This window comes from Bubalus bubalis, chromosome 4, assembly GCF_019923935.1.
Source record: "Bubalus bubalis isolate 160015118507 breed Murrah chromosome 4, NDDB_SH_1, whole genome shotgun sequence".
Classification (NCBI taxonomy): Eukaryota; Metazoa; Chordata; class Mammalia; order Artiodactyla; family Bovidae; genus Bubalus; species Bubalus bubalis.
The window spans coordinates 143,976,680-144,000,982 of NC_059160.1; the positions used below are offsets into that span (position 1 = coordinate 143,976,680).

At 36.3% G+C, this 24,303-nt stretch overlaps 1 protein-coding gene across 1 annotated transcript in view; it reads right to left on the bottom strand.

The window, feature by feature from the left end:
• Positions 1-545: 545 nt before the first annotated feature.
• DNA2 (DNA replication helicase/nuclease 2) overlaps positions 546-24,303 on the bottom strand; it is a 38,879-nt gene continuing 15,121 nt past the window's right edge. The window contains exons 6-21 of the mRNA XM_006070282.4: positions 21,784-22,003; positions 18,807-18,924; positions 17,111-17,270; positions 15,251-15,445; positions 13,513-13,743; positions 10,091-10,207; positions 9,898-10,007; positions 9,498-9,607; positions 8,315-8,539; positions 6,955-7,148; positions 6,772-6,861; positions 6,485-6,689; positions 4,853-4,942; positions 4,044-4,226; positions 1,885-2,031; positions 546-1,273 (exon numbers count right to left, since the gene is read on the bottom strand). Of these exons, the coding sequence (XP_006070344.4) occupies positions 1,205-1,273; positions 1,885-2,031; positions 4,044-4,226; positions 4,853-4,942; positions 6,485-6,689; positions 6,772-6,861; positions 6,955-7,148; positions 8,315-8,539; positions 9,498-9,607; positions 9,898-10,007; positions 10,091-10,207; positions 13,513-13,743; positions 15,251-15,445; positions 17,111-17,270; positions 18,807-18,924; positions 21,784-22,003 (2,464 nt within the window). The 3' untranslated portion in view covers positions 546-1,204. The remainder of the gene's footprint in view (positions 1,274-1,884; positions 2,032-4,043; positions 4,227-4,852; positions 4,943-6,484; positions 6,690-6,771; positions 6,862-6,954; positions 7,149-8,314; positions 8,540-9,497; positions 9,608-9,897; positions 10,008-10,090; positions 10,208-13,512; positions 13,744-15,250; positions 15,446-17,110; positions 17,271-18,806; positions 18,925-21,783; positions 22,004-24,303) is intronic.

Here is a 24,303-nt window from a genome sequence, read left to right on the forward strand (position 1 = left end):
TTTCAGCTTTAGAACATTGTCAATATTTCACTTCTCAATACTGGAAAAAATGGTGGACAACCCTGAACTTAATTATTATTTAGTATTAATCATTGACACAGTGTGATCTTAGAGTAAAAAAAAAATTATTTAATAAAAACATCAAGTTATAATTTTTTAAAAAACATGCGTGGTAGAGGCAACAATTTCTAATGTACTTCTCATTAAAAAAAAAACAAAACTTGGAGAGAAATGAGAGATCCTCCCCCAAAGTTGGATACACTAAAATTGGTCACCATATAAGTAACTAAGCACCTTGAGATAATTCTGTTTTATAAAACATCTTCATACAAAAAAGGAAAATTGAGTAATGCCCCAAAACAAAGGGGCATATGAACATAAATAGGTGAAAATAGGGATACACCTTTTTTGTCATCAATTCAGCAAAATTTTTTCCCAAAAGAATAATAATTATTATTTTCTTTAATATCAAAATCTACTCTAAAACACTAAAAACTGAAAATAAAAAGTGGGAGAGGAAGGGGAAATAACTAGGAGAGTAAGGGAAATTAGTTGGAAATAATAAATTTATAAGTAATAATTTAAAACACTACGTATAAAGTTTTTTAAAACATCTCTGATAACAGAAAGCAAAAGTCAGGAAAAAAACACCAAAATGGCCTTTGGATCAGGGACCTCAAAATACAGAAGAGAATCATACTTTTCATTATCACAAGATTGGGCTTAAATGACAAAAACAAATCCATTTTCTTACCTAGTTTTTCAAATAAACAAAACAGGATAAAAATCTACAAGATCAAATTAATCTTAAAAATCTAAACTTAAAAGTTTAAACCTCAGATTGAAAAGTTAATCCATCTTTAAAAGCTGGTAGAAGTGGATCAAACTCTACGTCTTACAGAGACACATTTATAATGCCTATAAATTTAGACTTTTTAGTTTTGGGTACACCTGTACTGAAAAAATAAATTCTATGTTAAATGTTGTAGAGTTATGTTTAACAAGGTTATACCAAAAAAATAAATAAAACCAAAAACTGGAACTCTGAATGAGTATATATATTTACATCATTTCTTACCCTTGGGATAAAAGTTATCATCACAGTGTAACCAGTCACTGATTTTATAGCATATCCAAATTATAAATAATAAGCAATAGTTAGAGGAGATAATCATGGTATGAAAAAAGCAAGGAAAACAGTGCTTTATTCTCTTTGAAAATCACCCAATAGATGACAAAGGCTTTCATGTTCTCCTGATGGAAGATCAATGATATAAAATAAATTAAGGAAGATATATTTAATACAATGTGGAACTACATTAAAACATATGACATTATTATTTAACATTCTATAATTTTAACAAGGCTACTAGAAAACTTGTATTTTTGTGACATTCTATGGATAATAATGTACTTAAGCAATATGATTTACCTGTCTTAGTGTGAGACCTTCATATAATTTTTTAAAGAGATGATCTATTTTTAAAATTATCTACGACATGACAAGAAATAATCTCCATTTTTAAATATAATACTTTGTCCCAGATGTATATTTTTTTAAGGTTATCGAGGTGAGAGGAACCTGAAGGGATACCAGTTTTCCTAGATGTGTTCTAGGAAACATGCATTCTGTTTCAAGGGCGAGAAATCAAGTCCTTTTGTTCCCCTTTCTCATTTCACAAACTATTCTTCTCCATCACCTTCATTATTTCACTTTTTGCGTTGAACTAGTTCCTGTGAATTGTTTTCTCTCTCCTTTGTAGAATCAGGTCTTTTGAAATATGCCCATGGAAAACACAAGACACTGAGTTTTAACTGATACAAATACATAAAGTACTCACATAGCACAATCAAATGTGACCGTATACAAAACGAAAAGGATATTAATTTTTCTGAGTTGAGATGATTAAGTAGCTTCCCCAAAGGAGGATAACGGCTTAGTGAGGGCACACATCCCAGGAGAATCAGCTTATGTTTGGCTCTGGTTATAGCAACATTAAGACGTCGCCAATCTTTCAACAGTTCACCAAGCTGAAAGAAAGATAATTTTCATTCTTTGAGTTTTTCTTATTTGAGGTTTTTCTGAAAAAGAACAGTTTTTATTGAGCCGTCTTCCTACTTTCAAAAACATATTCCAAAAAAGATTCATCAACACATTCAAAGTGCAGACAGTCGCGAAAAAAAAAACAAAACTTGCCCATGATGCCAACCTCAAGTATTTTATTGTGGGTGTGATATCCATGGGGCTTCCCTAGTGGGTCAATGGTAAAGAATCTGCCTGCCAGTGCCGGAGATATGGGTTTGATCCCTAGGTTGGGAAGATACCCTGGAGAAGGAAATGGCAACCCAGTCCAGTATTCTTGCCTGGGAAATCCCATGGACAGAAGAGCCTGGTGGGCTATAGTCCAGAGGGTCAAAAAAGAGTTAAACATGACTTAGTGACTAAGCAACGACAACAATGATATCTTTGCCATAATTTTAAATGATTAAATATGTATAATGAAAATGTATTTTAAAATTTTTAATATATTAAAAAATAAATTTTAGGGACTTCCTTGGCAATCCAGTGGTTAAGACTCTGCACTTCCGATGCAGGGGGCGCAGGTTCAATCCCTGGTCAGGGAACTAAGATCCCACATGCCCTGCTGCTGCTGCTGCTAAGTCGCTTCAGTCGTGTCCGACTCTGTGCGACCCCATAGATGGCAGCCCACCAGGCTCCCCTGTCCCTGGGATTCTCCAGGCAAGCACACTGGAGTGGGTTGCCATTTCCTTCTCCAATGCATGAAAGTGAAAAGTGAAAGGGAAGTCACTCAGTCGTGTCTGACTCTTAGCGACCCCATGGACTGCAGCCTACCAGGCTCCTCCGTCCATGGAATTTTCTAGGCAAAAGTACTGGAGTGGGGTGCCATCGCCTTCTCCACCACATGCCCTACAGTGCAGCAAAAAAATAAAAACAAATAAAATTTTCAAACATTAAATACATATCATAAAGAACTGAAGTTGTCTCCACTTATTGTAGTATTGTTTTTAAATGTAATAAAAACTCATAGAGGACTCAAAGGAGTGGTTAAATATACCATGATTCATATATACAGTGGAAAACTTTCACCTTTAAGAGAAGAATGAAATCTCTTTCTGTGTAATGACATGTAAAGATCTCCAAGCTACATTATTAAGTGGAAAAGGCAAAGCCCAGAATAGTGCATATATAACCTTTGGTGCACAAAGGAGGGAAACATGAATACTGATTCATGTGCTTACATATGCTTAAAGAAATTCTAGAAGGTTACCAAAAACAAACAATCCAAAAAACCAAACATGTGAGGGTAAGAACTGAGTAGAAGAGTAACAGCAAAGAAAGGAGACTTTTTACTCTGTGTATTTTAAAAACTAGATGCAGGTATCACATAGTCAAGAAAAATAAGTGAAGGAGAGATAAAAGCGAAAAAAAAAAACCAGCCTGGAATTATCTACAAATTTGAAAGTAAGCTAGGAAAATTTATATGTTTAAAATGCACCAAACATAATAACCAAAAGGTGGAAGCAACCCAAATGTCCACTAACGGATGAATTGATAAACAAAATGTGGTATATACATGCAATGGAATAATAATCAGCCTTTAAAAGAAAATTCTGTTACATGCTACAATATGGATGAACCTTGAGACATTATGACAAGTGAAATAAGCCACTTACAAAAGGACAAATACTGTATGATACCACTTATGTGGAAAATTCATGAATTCATAAAGTTCTGTCAAATTCACAGAAAGTGGTTGACAGGAAATGAAGAGAGAGGGAATAAAGGAGTGGTTATTCATGGATATAGAATTTGTTTTGCAAAATGAAAAAGTTCTGGAGGTCAGCTGCACACACTGTCAATATACTTCATACCTGTGAATTGTACACTTAAAGACAGTTATGATGGCAAATTTTATGCTATGTGGTTTTTTAACATAATTTTAAAGAAGAGAGGTAAATAATGTCCCAAACAAATAGAAAATAAAAATCAGAAAGCAAAGCAGAAAATACAATCAACTCACAGTTCCATCTTCATTGCTTCTAACAAAAGATACTACAATGATACTTTTGTCTCTTCCTTGGTACCTGTCAACTGTATTAACTTCGACCATCCCAACAGAAGACTGTGCCAATAAGTCATTGATGACCTTTAACTGCTGCCTGTATGGTGCAATGATACCAATATCAGAGGGTTTACAACCAGCCTGTTTTAAACAGAAAAGAACACAATTTAAAATGAAAAAAATCCTGACTTTTGCTATTTAAACTTTACTAAATTTATTAAATGTTTACATAATGTGACAACTGATGTTTATAATACATGTTCCTATGTATAACACATGTTCCTACAAGGAGGAAATAAATATTGAATTACTCTAAGGCTACATCTACATTTCCTGAGAGGAAATAATTTTCACAAACACTGCTCCCTGAATTTTTAAAAGTTCGTGGCAATATAAATGGTTTGTATGCCACCAGAGCAGTGATGCCATACCAAAAAAGTACAAAGAAATAAATTTTACTTTCTGCTTTCCCTTTTCACTGAAGTTTCCAATCTCCAATCATACTGACTTCTGCACTAAATTGACACAATCAGAATTATCTGATGTTACAGAAAGATATCCTCAGTGGAAACCCAAAATGCCATTATTGTATTAGATACAGTAATTACTGTCTTAGATAAATGTTGTCAAAATAAAAACATTCAGGCTTCAGTCCTCTTATCTTAATCAACAGAAGTTAATGCTAGATCTAAAGTTCCATGAATTCTAACATTCTATTACTCTGCACCTTAATATTAATTTGCCCTCAAAATTCAATTCTAAGTTACCTTAATAAAAACTGAGGTCAGGAAAACAACGAGTTTGGCTTCCATTATATTACTGACACCTCCCTTTTCAACTTGTTCTGGTGCTGGAACCTAAACAGAAAAATATGCATCCTGCTTGTGAAACAATCTCTGAAGTAAAGAGTACTGTCAGCATACAATGGCCACAGAGACAGCACTACCAGATATGGACACAGATGAAAAATATCTTCCTCTTAAAGTTGAATGCAAAAGAATTGACAAAAATGAATGATATTAGTCACTTTTAGAAGGAAACCCATCTTAAACATGCTACATAAAGTTCATACTAAAATCTCTACGAAAGTCGACCATACACCGAGCTTCACATACATTACTGTGTTATCCCCCATTTTATAGGCATCAAAGGCCAGAAGAGATAAGTAACCTGCCCAAGCCTTACAATACACCGTGGCACTAAAATTCAACTTAGATCTGGCTCCAGTATCTGTGTTCTTTCCATTTTCTTGTTACTTTTTATACAAATAATAGAGCCATAAAGTTCCCCAGGTTCTACCACCCCTAGTAAAAATTTTAAAGGATTATTTTGCTCCTACGTCACCCCTACATCACCTTGATTAATTTTAATATAACTTATTTGGAATCCTGATGCCAAGAGATAGGAAATGTGAGTAGCAAAAATAAAGAATCTGAACAATCACTGGTGAGGTTAATAATTATAACTTCTAACTAACAGATTAGAGTTGTGGTTTATAAAAGCAGTCATATCAACTATACCTCAATAAAAAATAAAATAAAAATTTTAATTACATAAAAATATAAAAGCTTTTTTATAAAAGTCATTTATGAGAATGATACTTCATTCTGAAACACTAGAGCAATGTCCAAGACAATGAAAATTCCAACATGGTACATGAATGGTAAGGCCCTATTTTTAATAACTGTTGACTCCACCCATCTTAATAACAAAATATATAATTATATTAAGAATGATATACATAGATCAAACCAATGCTTATATTTTGAACTTATGTTAAACTTATGTAAAGATTTCCAAATCAATAATGAGAAGCAGTACAGAAAACAAACTGGAGGAACACAGAGTCAAAACTTTATTCTTAGTTCCTAGAAATAAGAACCAAGTCATTTAAAGCCCTTGTGCAGATTTTTTAATGATAAATTTGTAAAGCGGTCTTTAGGTGCATATGTAGGAGCAGGAGACACGTGGGAAATCTCTGTACTTTTAGCTCAGTTTTGCTGTGGGCCTAAAACTGCTCTGGAACATAAAGTCTATTTTTTTTTTAAAAGGTCCTGAAAAGAACATCAGTTTATCTTACCTTCTGTCCATTTGTAAACCCAAACTTTTGACAGTATCAATGCCAATTACTTTTCTAGGAAATGTAATTATACACTTGCGTTCACTTTCTAGCTTTCCTACTTCAAAACAATTTGACATCTATCAATCACCAGAATAAACCTCCTCCCAAAGATACTGAATCTGTAGAAAAAAAGATTCTTTTGTGTGAAAGCACAGGAAGCAGACTAGTTTTAACTGATAAGCTGTAATGAAGCAATCGCTATTGAACTGAGGAATTTAAATGATAGGGCAAACAGAGAAGAACTAAGGAAATGTTAGTTTGTGTGTATGTGTTTTACCTTGTGTGTATTAAGAAAACAGACAGGATTGTTTGGCTCGAATGCTGCAACCAGCCAAGGATTTTCTGAATAATCAGCATAAAACTCCAGTTCCAGCTTTACATCTTTAAAGTTAGGTAGGTTTATCACTGCATTGGCCACTTTATCTGATCCACACTCCAGCTTTCCTTCGTATGTCAGTTTATTACTTAAGGACATAATTTTACTAAAGGAATTACAAAAATAATTTTAGTTTGGTGATGAACACAAATATGAAAATCACTCATAGCTGACACTGTTACAAATACCTGTTCATTCTGTATTGCACAGTTAACTGTACGACTGCATTCTTATTCTGCTCCAGCCTCTTGAATAAGCTTTCACTCATGCCAAGAGCTCTGTCAACGAATCAAATTCAGGATTATCAGTCTACTGAAAGCGTCCCTTAAACAAGTATCTAGTTTAAAATTGAAACCTTAATGTCTGCTTACCTTGCTTCACGGTTTAGCACCAGGGGAGGAAGCTGCTGATGGTCCCCCACCAACACAAATCTCCGTGAAAAAAAAAGTGGCCCTAGGCAAACAGGCTGGCTAATTTGAGAGGCTTCATCCACTATACAAAAATCAAAAGTTTTACGAGAAAATATGGGATGGTTTATTCCCATACATGTTGTTGCAACTATAAGCTAAACACAAAGAAAAAAAAATAGATCAGGTATCTAATATGTCCAAGAAATAAACCTTGTTTTTCCCATGTTTGAAATTAAAAGATCAAAAAAGAGCTCTTCGTGCTCCCAAACAGAAATCCCCAATGTTTTTAAATTTAGAAACACTTACAACATACAAACATTTTTTTTCTATAAATTTTTAAAAATCAAGTTAATTTTCCAGACACAATAACAATGCTCAAGTTGGGATCTATCGAAATGGAAATCTGAACATTTCAAGAGGCAGTAAGTTAATGATTTTTTTTTTTTTAATGTGAACTAGGACTTCACTTCTGGGAAGATGGAGTACTTTTCCCTCCCACAAAGTACAACTAAAAACCCTGGACATCATATATAAAACTATAAAGCCTCTGAAAGGTGGAGAAAAGGTAAATCAGCTGGAGAGCCTGGGACATGAGGAACAGCATAGTAGTTTGTTCCCTGGGTTTTCTTTTTGCCTCACATATCCCAGATTTCAGACATTTGGAACATTCTAAGTGAAAAATTCCAATCCCAAAAGATCACATACGATATGTGAAACCAAGCAGGACTTTATGGGGCCCTCCTGGGCACAAAAGCCTTTCTAGGTCCCTCATTTCTTATTTATAGGATAAAAGCTTCAGCCTCCTAGATCTCCTCAGAGTTCCAAAGGGCAGATTCATAAGCCCCTTTTAACCATGCCTGAGTTCATGCTAATAAGGTAACTTTCTTGCATTCTGTGAGTCATTCAAGCAAATTATGGAACTCAAGGAGGAAGACATAGGAATTCCCAAAATGGGCACAGGAGATCTGAACTTGCAATTCAGAACTGAAGTAGGGGACAGTCTTATGGGACTGAGCCCTTAACCTGTGGAGCCTGCACTAACTCTACATAGTTAGTGTCCGAAGTGTGAGTAGAGAAAAACAGAGTTTTCCTTTACTAGGATATTTTATACTAGAAGATGGGAGCCCTGAAAAATAGACCAGAAACCTTGTTTCAGTTCAGAAGCAAAGAGCAAACTATAAACTCGTAAACTGGTCTTATGGTTTATATAAATGAATCTGCAAATTCAGTCAATGCAACTGAATTTCTCAAAGTGCCATTTCTCCCCTCATTCTGACAGCAAAAATTACTGTCAGTATGATTATACAATAATTGTACTTACTTGACTATTGTAGAGTTCTTCTAGAAGAGCTAAAGATTTAATGGACTTTGATCTGCAAATTTCCTCCTCTGTAAATTTTTGGATATCTGGATGTACCTTCTGAATCTGGCCCAAGCGCAAAAATCCAATTTTAAACTTTGCTAACTTCAAAAGAATATTGTCAACAGCAGAGTGTGTATAGCTGGTCAACAAAACACTAAAACCACAGGCATAGAGAATTCTTACCTATTAAGAAACAAAAGAATGGAAAAGAGCATTGCTTTTAGCTCCTGATAATTTTTAACATTTATATTTTTCAAAAAGAATTAGAAAACTTAACAGGAAGCATATCTAAGAGCCAAGCCAAGTAACTTTTTATTTCCTTTGATTTTTTTTTTTTTTCCTGACTGCACAGCTCGAGGGATCTTAGTTCCCCACCAGGGATCAAACCTGGGACCTTGGCAGTGAAAGCATAGAGTCCTAACCAATGGACTGCCAAGGAATTCCCCAAAGTAACTTTTTAAAAAATTATAAAGCCAAAATGTCTTATGAAAGTAACATGGCATTATCATCATGTTATCAATGATATGTTACCAATATATTAATTATATCATGACAAAATTGAGTACATATAAACTTTAGTGCCTGGCACAAAGTATCAATCAGTAAATATGTGGTGCGATCATCATCATTATTCTAAGACTGCTCAGAAATTTACTGACATGAAAAAAAAAAATTCAATAAGAATCTGTATCAGGGACTTCCCTAGCAGTCCAGTGGCTAGGATTCTGTGCTCCCAATGCAGGGGGCCCGAGTTCGATCCCTGGTCAGAGAACCAGATCCCACGTGCCACAACTAATGATCCCGAAGCCTGCAACTAACCTCTGGTGCAGCCAAATATATAAATAATTTTTTTTAAAAAAAGAATCTATTTCAACCTCCTCGTACAACTTGTCATTTTTTAAAGTGAAGAAAAACACAGAGATTTTAGACAATCTTAAATGCAAGGTATATACACGATGATTATAACTACTGGTAATAGTTGTAATAGTTTAGTTTTTCTATTTCTCATGTATTCTTAGTTTGAAACAAAGACATTTTAATTTGAAATTCAGCCCTTTTGACATCCGGTATCACGTTCTCTGAACTGAAGAGAAATGGATTTAAATACCCAGTTTCTAAGCAAAAGAGTAGTAATTCTTACGAGAGTACATATCGTAGTTGTTTTTCCTGTTCCTGGCATGCCCACGATGAGGGTGTAGTCTTTTGAAAGAAGTACCTTTTTCATGGCTTGCCTCTGAGGCTTATTCAAACCTACATTTAAATTTAAAAATAATAGGAATAAGAGTGTTGAATTTTCAATGAGCAACTTAACTATAAGAAAAGCAGCCTGTGTTCTAGTCTGTTCTTCAATAGTCTTCTCAAAGTAAGGAAATACCATGGTGATATTAAACGTCACATGTAAACTACTTCCAAAGAGATGCTGTCTAAAAACCATAATTAGAAGTTTAATAAATTATTAAGATACTAGATTCTAATATAGATTAAATTATAAATAGAACCAAGAAAAATTAATGGACACAGGCATGTTGATTATAACATACCTTTCAGAATGCAGGCAACTGTGTCCTTTGCATCATGTGGAAGAACAGAACTGAGGTAGGATATAAACTGTGGTTCATGAAAGTCAATGATTAAATCTCGAAGTTTTTGGCTGAAAAGCAAAAAAAAAAAGTGCTTTTTATAATATTCCTCAGGAAACTGGAGTGATATTCAGATTCATTTATTGTTACAAACCTGGCATGAGTATTTTCCATCAGTTTAGAAAGATTTCCTAATGGGGTATCTATATCACAATTTTTTTCTTCCTGGTCCAATCTGAACAAAGTTGATTCTGGGAGTCCTGACAAGTTCCTGAAACAGCAAAACATATGTATGTGAATATTTTTCATTTAACATAGTCAGTGGGTCGGTGTAAGAAATGTGTTGCTGTCTGATGATACAGAAGATAAGAATCTTCCTGCCAGTGCAAGGGACATGGGTTTGATCCCTGGTCTAGGAAGATTCCACATATTGCAGAACAAATAAGCCCATGCGCCACAACTACTGAGACTGTGTTCTCGAGTTCACTTGTAGAGCCTGGGAGCTCCAACTACTGAGCCCGAATGCCGCAGCTACTGAAGCCTTTGCACCTAGAACCCACGCCCCGAAACAAGAGAAGCCACCACAGTGAGAAGCCCACACAGTGCAACTAGGGAGTAGCCCCACTCTCCACAACCAGAGAAAGTCCACGCACAGCAATGAAGACCCCAGTGCAACCAAAAATAAAAAGAAGTAAAAAGTAAATGGGTCAGAATAACTATGAAAATGGCTACCAGCCCCTAATACATACTTGCCAACCAAAGGCAGGCTAAGGCCCTGGACTGGTGAGCAAACAGAATAGGGGAAGGCAAAAGGCAGTGGCTGGGACTCTGAGCTCCCACCGTAGGGGCTCAGGTTCAATCCCTGGTCGGAGAACTAGATCCTACATGCCACAACTAGGACTTCATATGCCACAAGTAAAACTCTCGCTTGCTGCATCTAAGACCTGGAGCAGCCAAATAAATTAATTAAATAATAATAATAAAAAAGGCAGTTAATAATCCAAAACCTGCAACATCTGCTGACAACTCACTTGGCCTTCCTTGAACTTCAACCTGGGCTCACCACCCCCAGCAGGATCCCCAACATATGGCACCTGCCTCCTCAGGCCTGGAGTACCTGTCTCTTTCCCAAAGGCTTCTCCCACTCCTCTATCAGGCTAACCTGTGATGTTCCCGAGGTCCCTTCCATGGTCCTCTGTACCGTTCTTTCTTGTCATTTCCCCACTGGTCCCATGCCTCCATCTGAATCCCAAATCTACATCACCAGGCCTGACCTAACATTCCTCTCCTACCCCATTTCCCACCCAAGCTTCAGCTTTGAATGTCCAGCAAGCAGCAAGATTTTTCCACTGAGTTAAAACTCAGGCAGTGAAAGTTTGCAAAACTGAACAACTCTTTATCCCTGCTGAAGCCTTATCCTCCTCCTGTGGACCTGACCTCAGGTAATGGCTCTTGCATCTACATGACTGTCTTGATCCTTCCCTCTCTCACCCTGCAGATCCAATCAGGATCTCAGTGTCAGACAATTTTACTTTCCAAATACTTCTCAAAGGCATTCGACCTTCTCTGTCAAAACTACCTTGCCCTCAATCACCTCAAGCCTCGGCCACTATAGTAGGCGCCTGGTTCCTCTGCTTTCAGTGTTGCTGCCACTGATTAACTCTATTCTCCACAGTGCATTCACAGAAAAAATGCAAATCTGATTATCATTCTTTTGTTCACTTAACATGGTATATAAACCCTTCTATGACCTGACCTCTTCAATAACTCCTTTATCTTTTACATTCCAGAAAGTAATTAATACCTGCACTTTCCAGAACCCCCCACCTCACACCATCAGGCCTTTCCACACCCCGTCCCCTGTGTCTGGTATACTCATCCCAGACTGCTTCACAGGGCTAACATTCCCCCACAGGATGAAGATCTAGAACGACCCTTTTCACTCGCCTTCCCCGAGCCTCCTAAAACTGGGTTAAATGCCTCTCCTGTTTCCCATTAATTCAAACACTTGTCATATTAGACTGAAATATATATTTATTTGTTACTCACAAGACTACAAATTCTTCAAGAGTTTGCAAAGTATCTAACACATGTTAGGTACTAAATAAATACCTCACAGGACTGACTGAAGGGACTCCTAAGAAACAGCAGAAATATCACGGCTTATACTCCAATATCATGAAACCCGGGCTAGGGCCGGTTACTGCTTAACCAGGATTACTGATTACTGGAGAGCAAGCCTGGACATTTCCACTGCAGTTACTCTCTGGATCCCAATTACTTATCTCCATCCACTGAGAAATGTGACGCATGCCTGCACTCAAATGCAAGGAAGGCTGGGAGATCAGGAAGAGGAGAATATGGATATTAATGAACATGGATATTAGCTTCTATCACAAATTTTCATACCAACTATTCTACTATTTACTTAATATTTTTCTTTAATTTACTTTGTTTTAATTTATACTTTATATCACAATTATAAATGGAAAAAAGCAATTTGAACAAAATGGTGAGCGCCCAGAGGGCAGAGGAGGAGAAATAAGCGTTACAGCCAAAGCAGGACATCTGTCCCGCCTGCTACACACGTGGTTGTGAGAATTATTTAGATAAGATTACATCCATATGGGGCTTCCCAGGTGGCTCAGTGGTAAAGAATCCACCTGCCAATGCAGGAGATGCAGGAGATGTGAGTTCAGTCCCTGGGCTGAGAAGCTACCCTGGAGAAGGAAATGGCAACCTACTTCAGAATTCTTACATAGAAAATCCCATGGACAGAGAAGCCTGGCAGGCTACAGTCCCTGGGGTCACAAAGAGTCGGACACAACGTAGCAACTGAGCACACACCCACACACACATGTCCACATTACTACTATGGAACATAATGTACTAAACAAAACTTTAGCAGTTGGATAACTGCTAAATGCCAATGAACTATATAGGCTTCCCAGGCGGCACTAGTGGTAAAAACCTGCCTGCCAAAGTAGGAGACATAAGAGACTCAGGTTCAATCAATGGGTCAGGAAGATCCCCTGGAGGAGGGCATGGCAACCCACCCCAGTATTCTTGCTTGGAGAATCATCATGGTTAGAGGGGCCTGGCATGCTACACCTAGAGGGTTGCAAAGAGTCAAACATGACTGAAGTGACTTAGCACTCACACACTGAACTGTATGTTTAAAATGGTTAATGGTTAATTTTATGATATGTGAATTTTATCTAAATTTTTTTTTAAAGGCATGAGGCACTATATGAAGATGAACCTCAGAAACAGTATGTTAAGTAAAAAAAGCCAGTCACAAAAGACCACTTAAGTGTATGAATCAGAAAAGGCAAATCTATAAATATAGAAAGGGAACTGGTGGTTGCCTGGGGTTGGGGGAGTGACTACAGGGTACAGGGAGTCTTCCAGGGGCAATGAAAATGCTCTAAAATGGATTTTGGTGCTAACTGCATAGCTCGGTGAATATACTAAGCACCACTGAATTGTAGACTTTAAATGTATGAACTCTATGATATATGTTTACTTATCAATAAAGCTTTACCCTCCCCACCCAAAAAGGGAACATTTCATCACCTGTCTAATGAACAGGTTACTGTTGTTGAGTTAATCTCCTTCACGTATCCCCTAGACAAGGCAAACAATGTTCTCTCTTCTCCACTTAAAATAATTCTGTCACCTGCCATTAGATTTGTGATAGGTATGGCTCCATTTTTACGCTGGAAATTATGTAAATACTGTCCATCACAAACTGTTTTTACATGTTCCATTCTAATCAGGCTCCCAATGCAGCTGCCACTCTCCTCCCTATGAAAGAGAAAGAAAAAGAGAAATTAATTTTAAAATACTCTCTCAGGGGACTTCCCTGGTGGTGCAATGGCAAAGACTTCAAGCTCCCAATGCAGGGGACCTGGGTTTGATCCCTGGTCAGGGCACTAGACCCCACATGCCACAACGAAAGATTCCTCATGCCACAATGAAGTCGGAAGGTCTCATGTGCTGCCAAATAAATAAATAAATACTTATTTAAAAAATAATAATCTCTCGGGACTCCCCTGGTGGTCCAGTGGTTAATACTCACACTCCCGCTGCAGTGAGTATGGGTTTGATCCTTAGTTAGGGAACTAAGACCTCACAAGACGCGTGGCAAGGCAAAAAACAAAACAAAAACCTCTCATCACCAGATCTCTAAGCAGGTGCTAGAGAGCTCCCCCCTTTTTTTGAGGGGGGAAGAATCCCCCTCACTGTACCCACAGATGGGATTTCTGAACAACATGCTTATCAGCACTTTGATTCTTGACTGACACCCCCACCTCCTGTTCTGACACATGTTAACACTACAGAAGACAAATCATAATAATCTAACTCTGAACCTGAAGTGAAGGAAGCAGTAACATCAGTTCAGTTCAGTCGCTCAATCGTGTCTGACTCTTTGCAACCCCATGAATCGCAGCATGCCAGGCCTCCCTGTCCATCACCAAGTATTTACAAGAGAATTTATAATTATTCTTACTAAAACAATGGCAAGCACACTAACAATTCCACTGTGTCTCAGAAGTCAGCATTAAGCATTTACAGTCTCTCGGACACTGCTATAATACTACACTTCAGAAGCCTGCTGGCGCACACACCTGACATATCTACTATACTTATGTATTATGTAGTCTATTGAAAATGACTTAAACTTTCTTCACTTGTGATGGCACGTTGTGTTAAAGTCTAGTATTAAAGAAATAACGTTCTTAGGTCTCAAGTCACATTATTATCAAGATTCACTCTGAAAAGAAAAGAATGGGTCAAAAACAACTAAATATTACTAAAGAAAAATACTATGCAAAATGCACAAAATGATAACTTTATATGTAACTTGTAAAAAAAAAAAAAGACCTCACAAAATACAATATTGACATGCTTTAGAGAATTTGAATCTCTATGAAAACTTACTAAAAAACTTTTAAAATACTGTAGTATTTAAAATATTCAGTAAAACTTCATTAATTTATACTGTGCCAATATGCTAAAATTCACCTTATGATATACTCAAGTTTTTCACTCTTTTCATTGATGAAAAAGGATGTAACTTTACTAATAATTTTTAAAATAAGATTTCTTGAGGTATATTTAATCTACTAAAAATAACAATGGTTTTCTCCTTAGAAAAAAATTCATTGACAGCCATATGGAGTTGGCATGAATATATGAAACTTCATGCCTTTAACATGGTCCTTAACCTGTATTTGTCATGAATCACAAATCTCATCCCACTGGCTAATCCAAATTACTTAAGTTTTACTGTATTAAATGGACCACTTACATTTCTGAAGCAGGCATTAACCATATATGTTGGTAATTTCTTTTATTATCCTTTGATTGAGACTCCAGGGTTAACATTAGACACCAAAGGCTAAAATACTCTAAGTGTATAGGCTTGAGATGCTGGGTTTCTTCTTTTATTTTGGGCCACATGCTGGTCGGGACTGAACTGTCTTCCATCTGTTGTTCAACCGCCCTAAAGATAAAGCTCCAAGTCAGAGATGCATATAAAACATTTCACTGGCTATGAAATGAGATATTTCTAAAATAAGTACACATATGTGACAATCATCATACTTTACAACCACAGCACCCACTTTTCTAAAAAAGTCATTTCAGGGGTAAATATGCCATAGGATAGCATAGAAAACATGGAGAGTAAAACAAGGTGTCAAAAAAATGTGCCTGTATTATAGTCCCAAATTTCCCAAGTTCATGGTTTTTGCCATTAAGAGATCTTTTGATCCAATACAGTTGGCTCTTGAACAACATGAATTGAACTCTATGGATCTACTTACACGTGAATTTTTTTCAATAGTAAATAGCACTACACGATCCAAGATTGGCTGAATACAAGAATGTGGACAAATTTTGTATTCAATCTGGGCTCACCATGCAGTTGTAGGTGGAGAGCCAACTATGAGATATACTCAGATTTTCGACTGCAGAGAGGATTGGCGCCCCCAACTCCAGCATTGTTTAAGGGTCACCGCTACTGCTAAGTCACTTGAGTCGTGTCCGACCCTGCGCGACCCCATAGACAGCAGCCCACCAGGCTCCCCTGTCCCTGGGACTCTCCAGGCAAGAACACTGGAGTGGGTTGCCATTTCCTTCTCCAATGCATGAAAGTGAAAAGTGAAAGTGAAGTCACTCAGTCGTGTCCGACTCTTAGCGACCCCATGGACTGCAGCCTACCAGGCTCCCCTGTCCATGGGGTTTTCCAGGCAAGAGTACTGGAGTGGGGTGGTCAACTGTACTTTTAAAAATCCTTTATATGAATTTTCAGGCTGAATTAGAAGTTTGGTTCTGATTTGATCTTGTTTCCTAGTCTGAATTTGCATCTAACCGCTTTCTTGCATCCTCCAAGACTCTCACTGGCCTATGATAGTATGTACATGTGTTAGTCACTTAGTTGTGTCCAACTGTTTGTGACCTCATGGGCTTGCAGCCCGCCAGGTTCCTCTGTCTCTGGGATTCTCCAGGTAAGAACACTGGAGTGGGTAGCCATTCCCTTCTCCAGGGGATCTTCCTGATCCAGGGTTCAAACCTGGGTCTCCTGCATTGCAGACAGATTCTTTACCATCTGAGCCACCAGGGAAGCTCAATGAAGGTATAAATACATATAACTGCTCATAAGACAGCTAATAAACTTGCCATATGTAGAAAAATAGACAAGTATAAACAAGACAATCTACTGGATTATATCAAGACAGATCTACTGGATTATACTGTCTAAAAAAATCAATTTCCCAGTTTTGAACTACAAAAGGTTTGAAATTAAAACAACAACTAAAAAATGGAAGATTTCTTGAAAAACATTTTTAAAAAGTTACATTCACAATGCCTATACTATATCTTTAACTATATCCTATAAGTTTGACAATTATTTCATTTTCTCAGAAACTGTATGCAGCAAGATTAAAATATCTTTTGGAAAAAGTTTTAAAAGCATTCTATTTTTCTCCAAAGAAATAGGCTTGTTATGTAATATGAACTAACTATACTTTTTTCTCTTTCCTATTCCCTTCATTTTAAATAACCAAAATGAAGTCATCAGTGCCAGACCAGCCAAAAATGTTAAATCATTCTGAGTTGAGTGCTTACTTAACTGGAATTAATACTTTCAGAAGACAGTACTTACCTGCTATAGAGAGCACAGTTGCCCATCTGTGAACAGTATTTACAGGTTTGCTGTTCCTCAATTATTTGGGGCAAAGGAGCAAGTTCTGTCTTCTCTCCAGTAGATTTGTTAATACGGTGAAACAAGGAGAATGCCATCTGATTTCTTAGCCTTAATAATTCTGTGGGGGGAAAAACGGATGGGTGTTTTCTAAGAATTAATTAAAATTTATTATATATCTTTTCCATTACATGTAAGCAAAACTTTCAGATTCAAAAACATAAAAAGGAAGGAGCAACATTCATGTATCCCACTACACCAGAATAATAGCCACTGTTAATATTTTGGTACATTTCTTTCAATTTTGGTTCATTTGATAAGTTTCTAAAGTTTTTAAACAACCTAAGAACAAATACAGCTATCTAGAGTGTCTCATTCGGAGAAGGCAATGGCACCCCACTCCAGTACTCTTGCCTGGAAAATCCCATGGACGGAGGAGCCTGGTGGGCTGCAGTCCATGGGGTCGCACAGAGTCGAACACGACTGAGCGACTTAGCACCAGCAGCAGCAGCAGCAGTGTCTCATTAGGTGCCTTTGGTGTCTTTGACCACCTACATTCATGTATCCCACTACACCAGAATAATAACCACTGTTAACATTTTGGTATATTTCTTTCAATTTTGGTTCATTTGTTTAAGTTTTTAACGTTTTTAAACAACCTAAGGAAAATACAGCTATCTAGAATGTCTCATTATGTGCCTTTGGTGCGTTAGGTATCTTTGGCCACCTGATGCGAAGAGCTGACTCATTTGAAAAGACCCTGATGCTGGGAAAGATTGAGGGCAGGAGGAGAAAGGGACGACAGAGGATAAGATGGTTGGATGGCATCACCGACTCAATGGACATGGGTTTGGGTAGACTCCAGGAGGAGTTGGTGATGGACAGGGAGGCCTGGTGTGCTGCAGTTCACGGGGTCGCAAAGAGTTGGACATGACCGAGTGACTGAACTGAACTGAGAGTGTCTCAAATATAAGATAGGAAGTTTAAAATAAAGTTTTGTATAGGAAGATTTTTTTAATTTTATTTTATTAAGGGATACTTGATTCATAATTTTGTGCTAATTTCCACTGTACAGAAAAATGATTCAGTTATACATATATATATTTTTTCATACTCTTTTCCATTATGGTTTATCACAGGATATCGAATATAGTTCCCTGTGCTATTCAATAGGACCTTATTGTTTGTCCATTGTATACATAACAGTTTGCACCTGCTAATCCCAAATTAAATGTCCATCGACAGAGGAATGGATAAAGATGTGGTACATATAAACAACAAAATACTACTCAGCCATAAAAAAGAATTAAATAATGCCATTTGCAGCAACATGGACCCAGAGATTATCATACTAAGTGAAGTAAGTCAGAAAGAAAGACAAATACTGTATGATATCACTTATATGTGGAATCTAAAATATGACACAAAAAAACTTATATAATAAAAAAGTTAATAACGTCTTCAATAATATAGTATACTGTCAAAATTCTTTTTTTTTAAAAAGTACCACAACTTATAAATTACAAAATGTTTTAGGCCTAGCAAGCACGGTGAACAATTGATTGGCGGGTATAAATGTGTGTCAGCAAAAGTTAAAGGGTAAAAACAATGAACAAACAAAACCCTGAGAAGTAAAATTGAGAGAAAACAGCTTAACCTCTTTTATCAAGATGTTTGGCAGGCACAGGGTACATCTGGCCAGTCTTTAGGTAGAGGAGCAGGCCGGCCTCTGGGTCAGGCCTCCTCTCTTGGCTTAGCAGTGTATACAGAACAAGCTGTGAAAACAAAGTACATTTTGTCAAGTAAAACTTTAATTTTCAATATTTCCATATATGTTTTACAGTCAATATATATTATAATTTTTTTTTTTTTTTGGCCCTACCTCATGGCCGTAGGATCCTAGTTACCCCATCAGGGATCAAACTCAGGCCCTGGGCAGTGAAACCACAGAGTCCCACCCACTGGACCACCAGGGAATTCTGAATACATATTATAATTTCAAAATCAAAAGGTCAATTAAATTATTTCCATTTTGAAAATAACATGATCTGAATTCAGTACAGGTAATACAATAAATTCAATGTCAACTATTTAATTTGCACAAAACAACCATAGTATATATATATATTTCTCACTTTACACAGACAAAAATAAATATTTAGAATTTTTCTTAGACAGTAAATGTTTAGGTTTCCAATAAACGTTAAGAGGGAAATTAATCAAGAGATGTTTTACATATTGAAGTTAACAGTCGTTAGACACTATTTTCCCTGTTTAAAATAAGTAAATGAATTAAACACTATAAAATGCATATTATTTATGTCATAGTAACTGTGATAACTAAACAAGACTAACTCTACAGAGTTTACTGCTTTTTCCAGAACAGAAGGTGGCATTAAGTGCATTAGGTTTATGTGGCGCTCTTCAGAGAAACCATCTAAGATACGTTAGATGTAGTTCCTTTAGTTCATGAAAACACCTTAGCAGTAACATTTAAACCTATGTAACATGCTTTGGGAGGCCTTACAAGCACTCTACTTGTGTTGCCTGATACAGCACGTACTGTGCTTAGGTGCTCAGTTGTGTCCCCATGGACTATAGCCCACCATGCACTTTGTGACCACATGGACTAAAGCCCACCAGGCTCCTCTGTTCAGGGGATTCTCCAGGCAAAAATACTGGAGTGGCTTGCCATGCCCTCTTCCAGGGGATCCTCCCAACCCATGGATTGAACCCGGGTTTCCAGTAGTTGAGTTCTTTACCATCTGAGTCACTAGGGAAGCCCAAGAATATGGTATGGGTATCCAAAGATACAGCATAGGTAACCAAATAAAACGTTTAAAAATTAAAATGAACTCATAAATGACAAGGTTTATGAGCCTTGGGGCTGTGGACCAAGAGAGTCAATCCAAATTAATGGTCCTTCCATGTTAATTTTTCCCTACACAGGCACTGAGGGAGAAAGAAGAGGACTCTGCTTCTGGGATTTATTAAAAGGGAAAAATATCTGAATGGCATTCCCTTCATATAATGATAAAAGGAAGCTGGAATGAAATTTTACAACATTATTATAGTTCAATTATATCACAGGTTTAATTCCACTATATCACAAGTTAAATAGGTTTTTGTGAGCTGGTTTAGACATCACAGCTCCATATAATATTTTTCCTTTAGAAAATATGTTTCAAATGCCAAATTTCTAACTTAGAAATGAATTTTTAGAAAATAATCCCACCTAAAAAATAAAAATCCTCCTTAAATGAAGTTAGTCTATAACATAAGCTTTTTCTATATTACCAAAGTGGAGAAAGTCAAACCCCATAAGATGAGAAATTTATCTTTCCTCACCTACAATACCTATAATATATCAATGATTTTACAATAATTCTCTGACTGTCTGCTTGCTTCTTACACCCTGAATATGCAATATACACACCAGTATATTTGTTTGAGCCTTGTTCAAATCAATTTTCTCATTTTAAAAATAAAACAAATACAACTATATTCTTAGAAGTTCTTCCTGCAACCTCTCATCTTGCAAAGATAAAAGTTCTAACTGAACAAAATTAAATACAATAATATTGTTTGCCTTGAAGGCACTTTAATTTAGAGCAGTGGGCTTAGAAAAAAGGTCTTTGAATCTAGACCACTTTAGACACTGAAATGCCTTTATATTTCTCTTCTGTTAGCATTCAAAAGTGAGTTCAATCAAACATGTCCTTAAACAAGTGAAAACTTTCAGCCTCTATTATATATAGAACACATTTCTTCAAATCTCTGATTCCAAAACAGCTTTTCTTGTATCGTGACATGATTTTCCTTTCTCAAGAGGGCTTTAATCTAACCAAGTCTTTGTTCATAATTTCAGCTATATCTGTTTTACTAAAGTGAAATATTTGAGTCTTCTAATAAGGGAAATCTAATTTTTCTACCTTTGGTATTTGTTATATAATTAAGAATGACAAGAAAGACTTAGTAAGAGAAAAATCTCTTTAATCCCTGATTATACAATTCAGTAGGCTCTTAGTTCCCCAACCATGTATTGAACTCAAGGCCCCAGCATTGGAAGTGTGGGTCTTAACACTGGATCACCAGGGAAGCTTCTATCTGCTTATTTAAAAGTGTCTAGGATATACCATAGACTGCTACTGTGGAGGCTGGCAGAGGGATCAGAAATAATTAGAAAAAAAAACATAACGTTATGTTAATTATTTTGATTTGTTAACTCACTATAATTAATATAATATTTCAGGCAATTGTGGAGGCCAACAGAAGATTGTTATATTTACCAAAGAGAAGATGATTTTTAAAAAACCTGAATTTAACATAATGGTAAGATTCAGTTAGTCCTATATTTCATTTTATTTGATTTTATTTTTTTTATATTTCATTTTAAATAAAAATCAGTATAATCAGATTAAAAGTCAAAAATGAATGAATTTACACTGCTGTTTCCTAAAGAGTATCCTATGTAGATGTTACATGAAAATAATAACTCTGGTAAATTACGTTTAGGAAACACTGGGTTAAATTAAAAATTACCTGAACTAAATCAAAATATATAAAGCAGACTACTTTTTAAACATTTAAAAAATCTAAACATATTACACATTCAGACAATTTTCTTATTATACCTGACTACGGTGTTCAATAGAATTTGATTCTTTGCCAGTTTTAAGTTCCAATGGCATTATCTTATATTTCGTTTTACATCCTCGATGTATTTTCACACCAACTGTAACATCGATTTTGCCCTTCAATCCAAACCTAGGGGACCAAATGCTTTCTTCAATATCCAGCGAGTTTGTAACTTCAATATTACATGTTGAATTACTGTTACTACCATCACTTGGCCTAAAAAAAAAAAAAAAAAAAATTTAAATAGAAACATTTAATTAAAATATTTTATTTAATTTAATTAGAACACTTTGCTCATTTCTTTTATGCTAGCATTGACTCTCTACGGCACACAGGGAATGTGAGGATGGGAACGAGTCTATAGAGCTTTATGGCAGTGATTCCCAAAGCATGCTTCCTGAATGAGTAGCATCGGCATCACCCAGGGAATCGGTCATAAATGCAAATTTTCAGGCCCCATTCCAGACCAACTTGTTCAGAAATTGTATAGGTGAGACCCAGCAATTTGTTTAACAAACTCCAGGTGATTCTGATGCGCAGTCAAGTTTGAATCCTGTAGTGTCTAACTCATATAATTTAAATATTCTTAATGTTTATCATCTGTCCATTCAGTTCATTCCTATGACAATCTTCCTAATTCAGGGCTTTATTTCCTCAGGTCTATATTATTGCAAAAAGCTCACTACTTAGATTGCTGGAGCCACTATGACAATTTGTATATTTTGACATACAATTATTACACAGATTAATATATAATGGCTTGCATGCGGTTGTACCCTAGGTAACAACGGACCTATGTCTTCATGTAATACTCTATTAAACTGAATAAGGATGAGCTGTCTTTTCCTATTATCTATGCCATCTGGGGCTTGATCATCCAACACATCATCCCTACCCCACTATCCCCATGACAATCCTTGGAGAAGCTTGGGTGCTCCTATACTCATTATATCCTTTACTTAATCATTAAATGAATACACCTCTGCCACTATCAATATTTAAAACTAATATCCAATTTTTTTTAGTATTACAAAAGAGGTTCTGATTTTAATATCTTAACTGTTAAATAAGGCAAGAGCACAGGAAGGAGGGAAAAAAATGAATTTATGAATGTCAAAGGAATCAGAAGAGATGAAAATAACTTTTAAAGCCTCCTGTACTTTTATCTAACATTTATTCATTTTCAGAGCAGGAAATGATTCTGCAGAAATAAAGCCAGATAAGAGCAATCTTTTATTAATCCTATTTTATACTCATAGCTGTATAAAATACTAAGTCTAATGGAATTAGATTTAGTAAAATGGACATGAGTTTGAATAAACTCTGGGAATTGGTGATGGATAGGGAGGCCTGGCGTGCTGCTGTCCATGGGGTCACAAAGAGTCGGACACGACTGAGCGATTGAACTGAACTGAATACTAAACCTAATGGAAATGAAATGGATAAATGAAAGGGATAAAGTTTCTAGTAATAAAACATTTTATATCATATAAAAATCAAGATTTAAAAAGTATAAGAATTCTACTCTCAAAATACATGATTTAGTTGACTTGTTTTACTAATTTCATAGGTTGTTTTTTTATTTACTTGCTTTTTGGTCTTGCCATGCTGCATGTGGGATCTTAGTTCCCCGTGCCAGGGGTCAAACCCATGCTGCCTGCTGTGGGAGTAAAGCCTCTTAACCACTGAATCACCAGGGAAGTCCCAAGCAACTATTTCTTAATAAATCAGAAAATATTCCAAGAAAAAGAGTGCGATCTTCAATAATTTTTTAAAAACTGTTTCAGAATGCTTCAAATATAATCTCCAAGAAAATATGTATAGTTCTGCAATCTCAGAAGAGGACAATCAAAGAATTCAGGGAAGCCACAACTTTTCAGAAATTCCTGAAATATTAATCTGTTTTTTTCTCACTAGAAGTTACCTGATCAAGACACACTTAAATATATGCCTCTAAAATAAAGCAAACTTTATCAAATATCAAATGTCATATGCAAGCTATGGACTATAACCCACCAGGTTCCTCTGTCCATGGGATTTCCCAGGCAAGAATATTGGAGTGGGTTGCCATTTTCTTCTCCAGGAGGTCTTCCTCACCCTGGTATTGCACCCACATCTCCTGCACTGGCAGGTGGTTTCTTAACCACTGAGCCTCCTGAGAAGCCCATATATTTAACAGAAGACAGATAATGCAACTTTTAATGTTGCTATACTAAAATTCATTCCTCTAGAAAAAGAAGCAATATGGTTTTAGACTTAGATCTGTAGAACAAATGATAGTACTTTATATTTAACTACCCTCCTTTTCATCAACATAACGCTGTAAAATTCCTTTGAGAACCACCTGGCAGAGAATATAATGTCATGAAGATAAAGAAGAAAGGTTATCTCTTTAAATAGCTTTTAAGGGTCTCGTTCTCTGCTCTAACGCCTAAAGACTTCTTCTTTTTTTTTTTAAGACTAGCTATAAACTGCTGGGGAAATGATGCAAATTAAAGTATAGAGAAGTGCCTGCT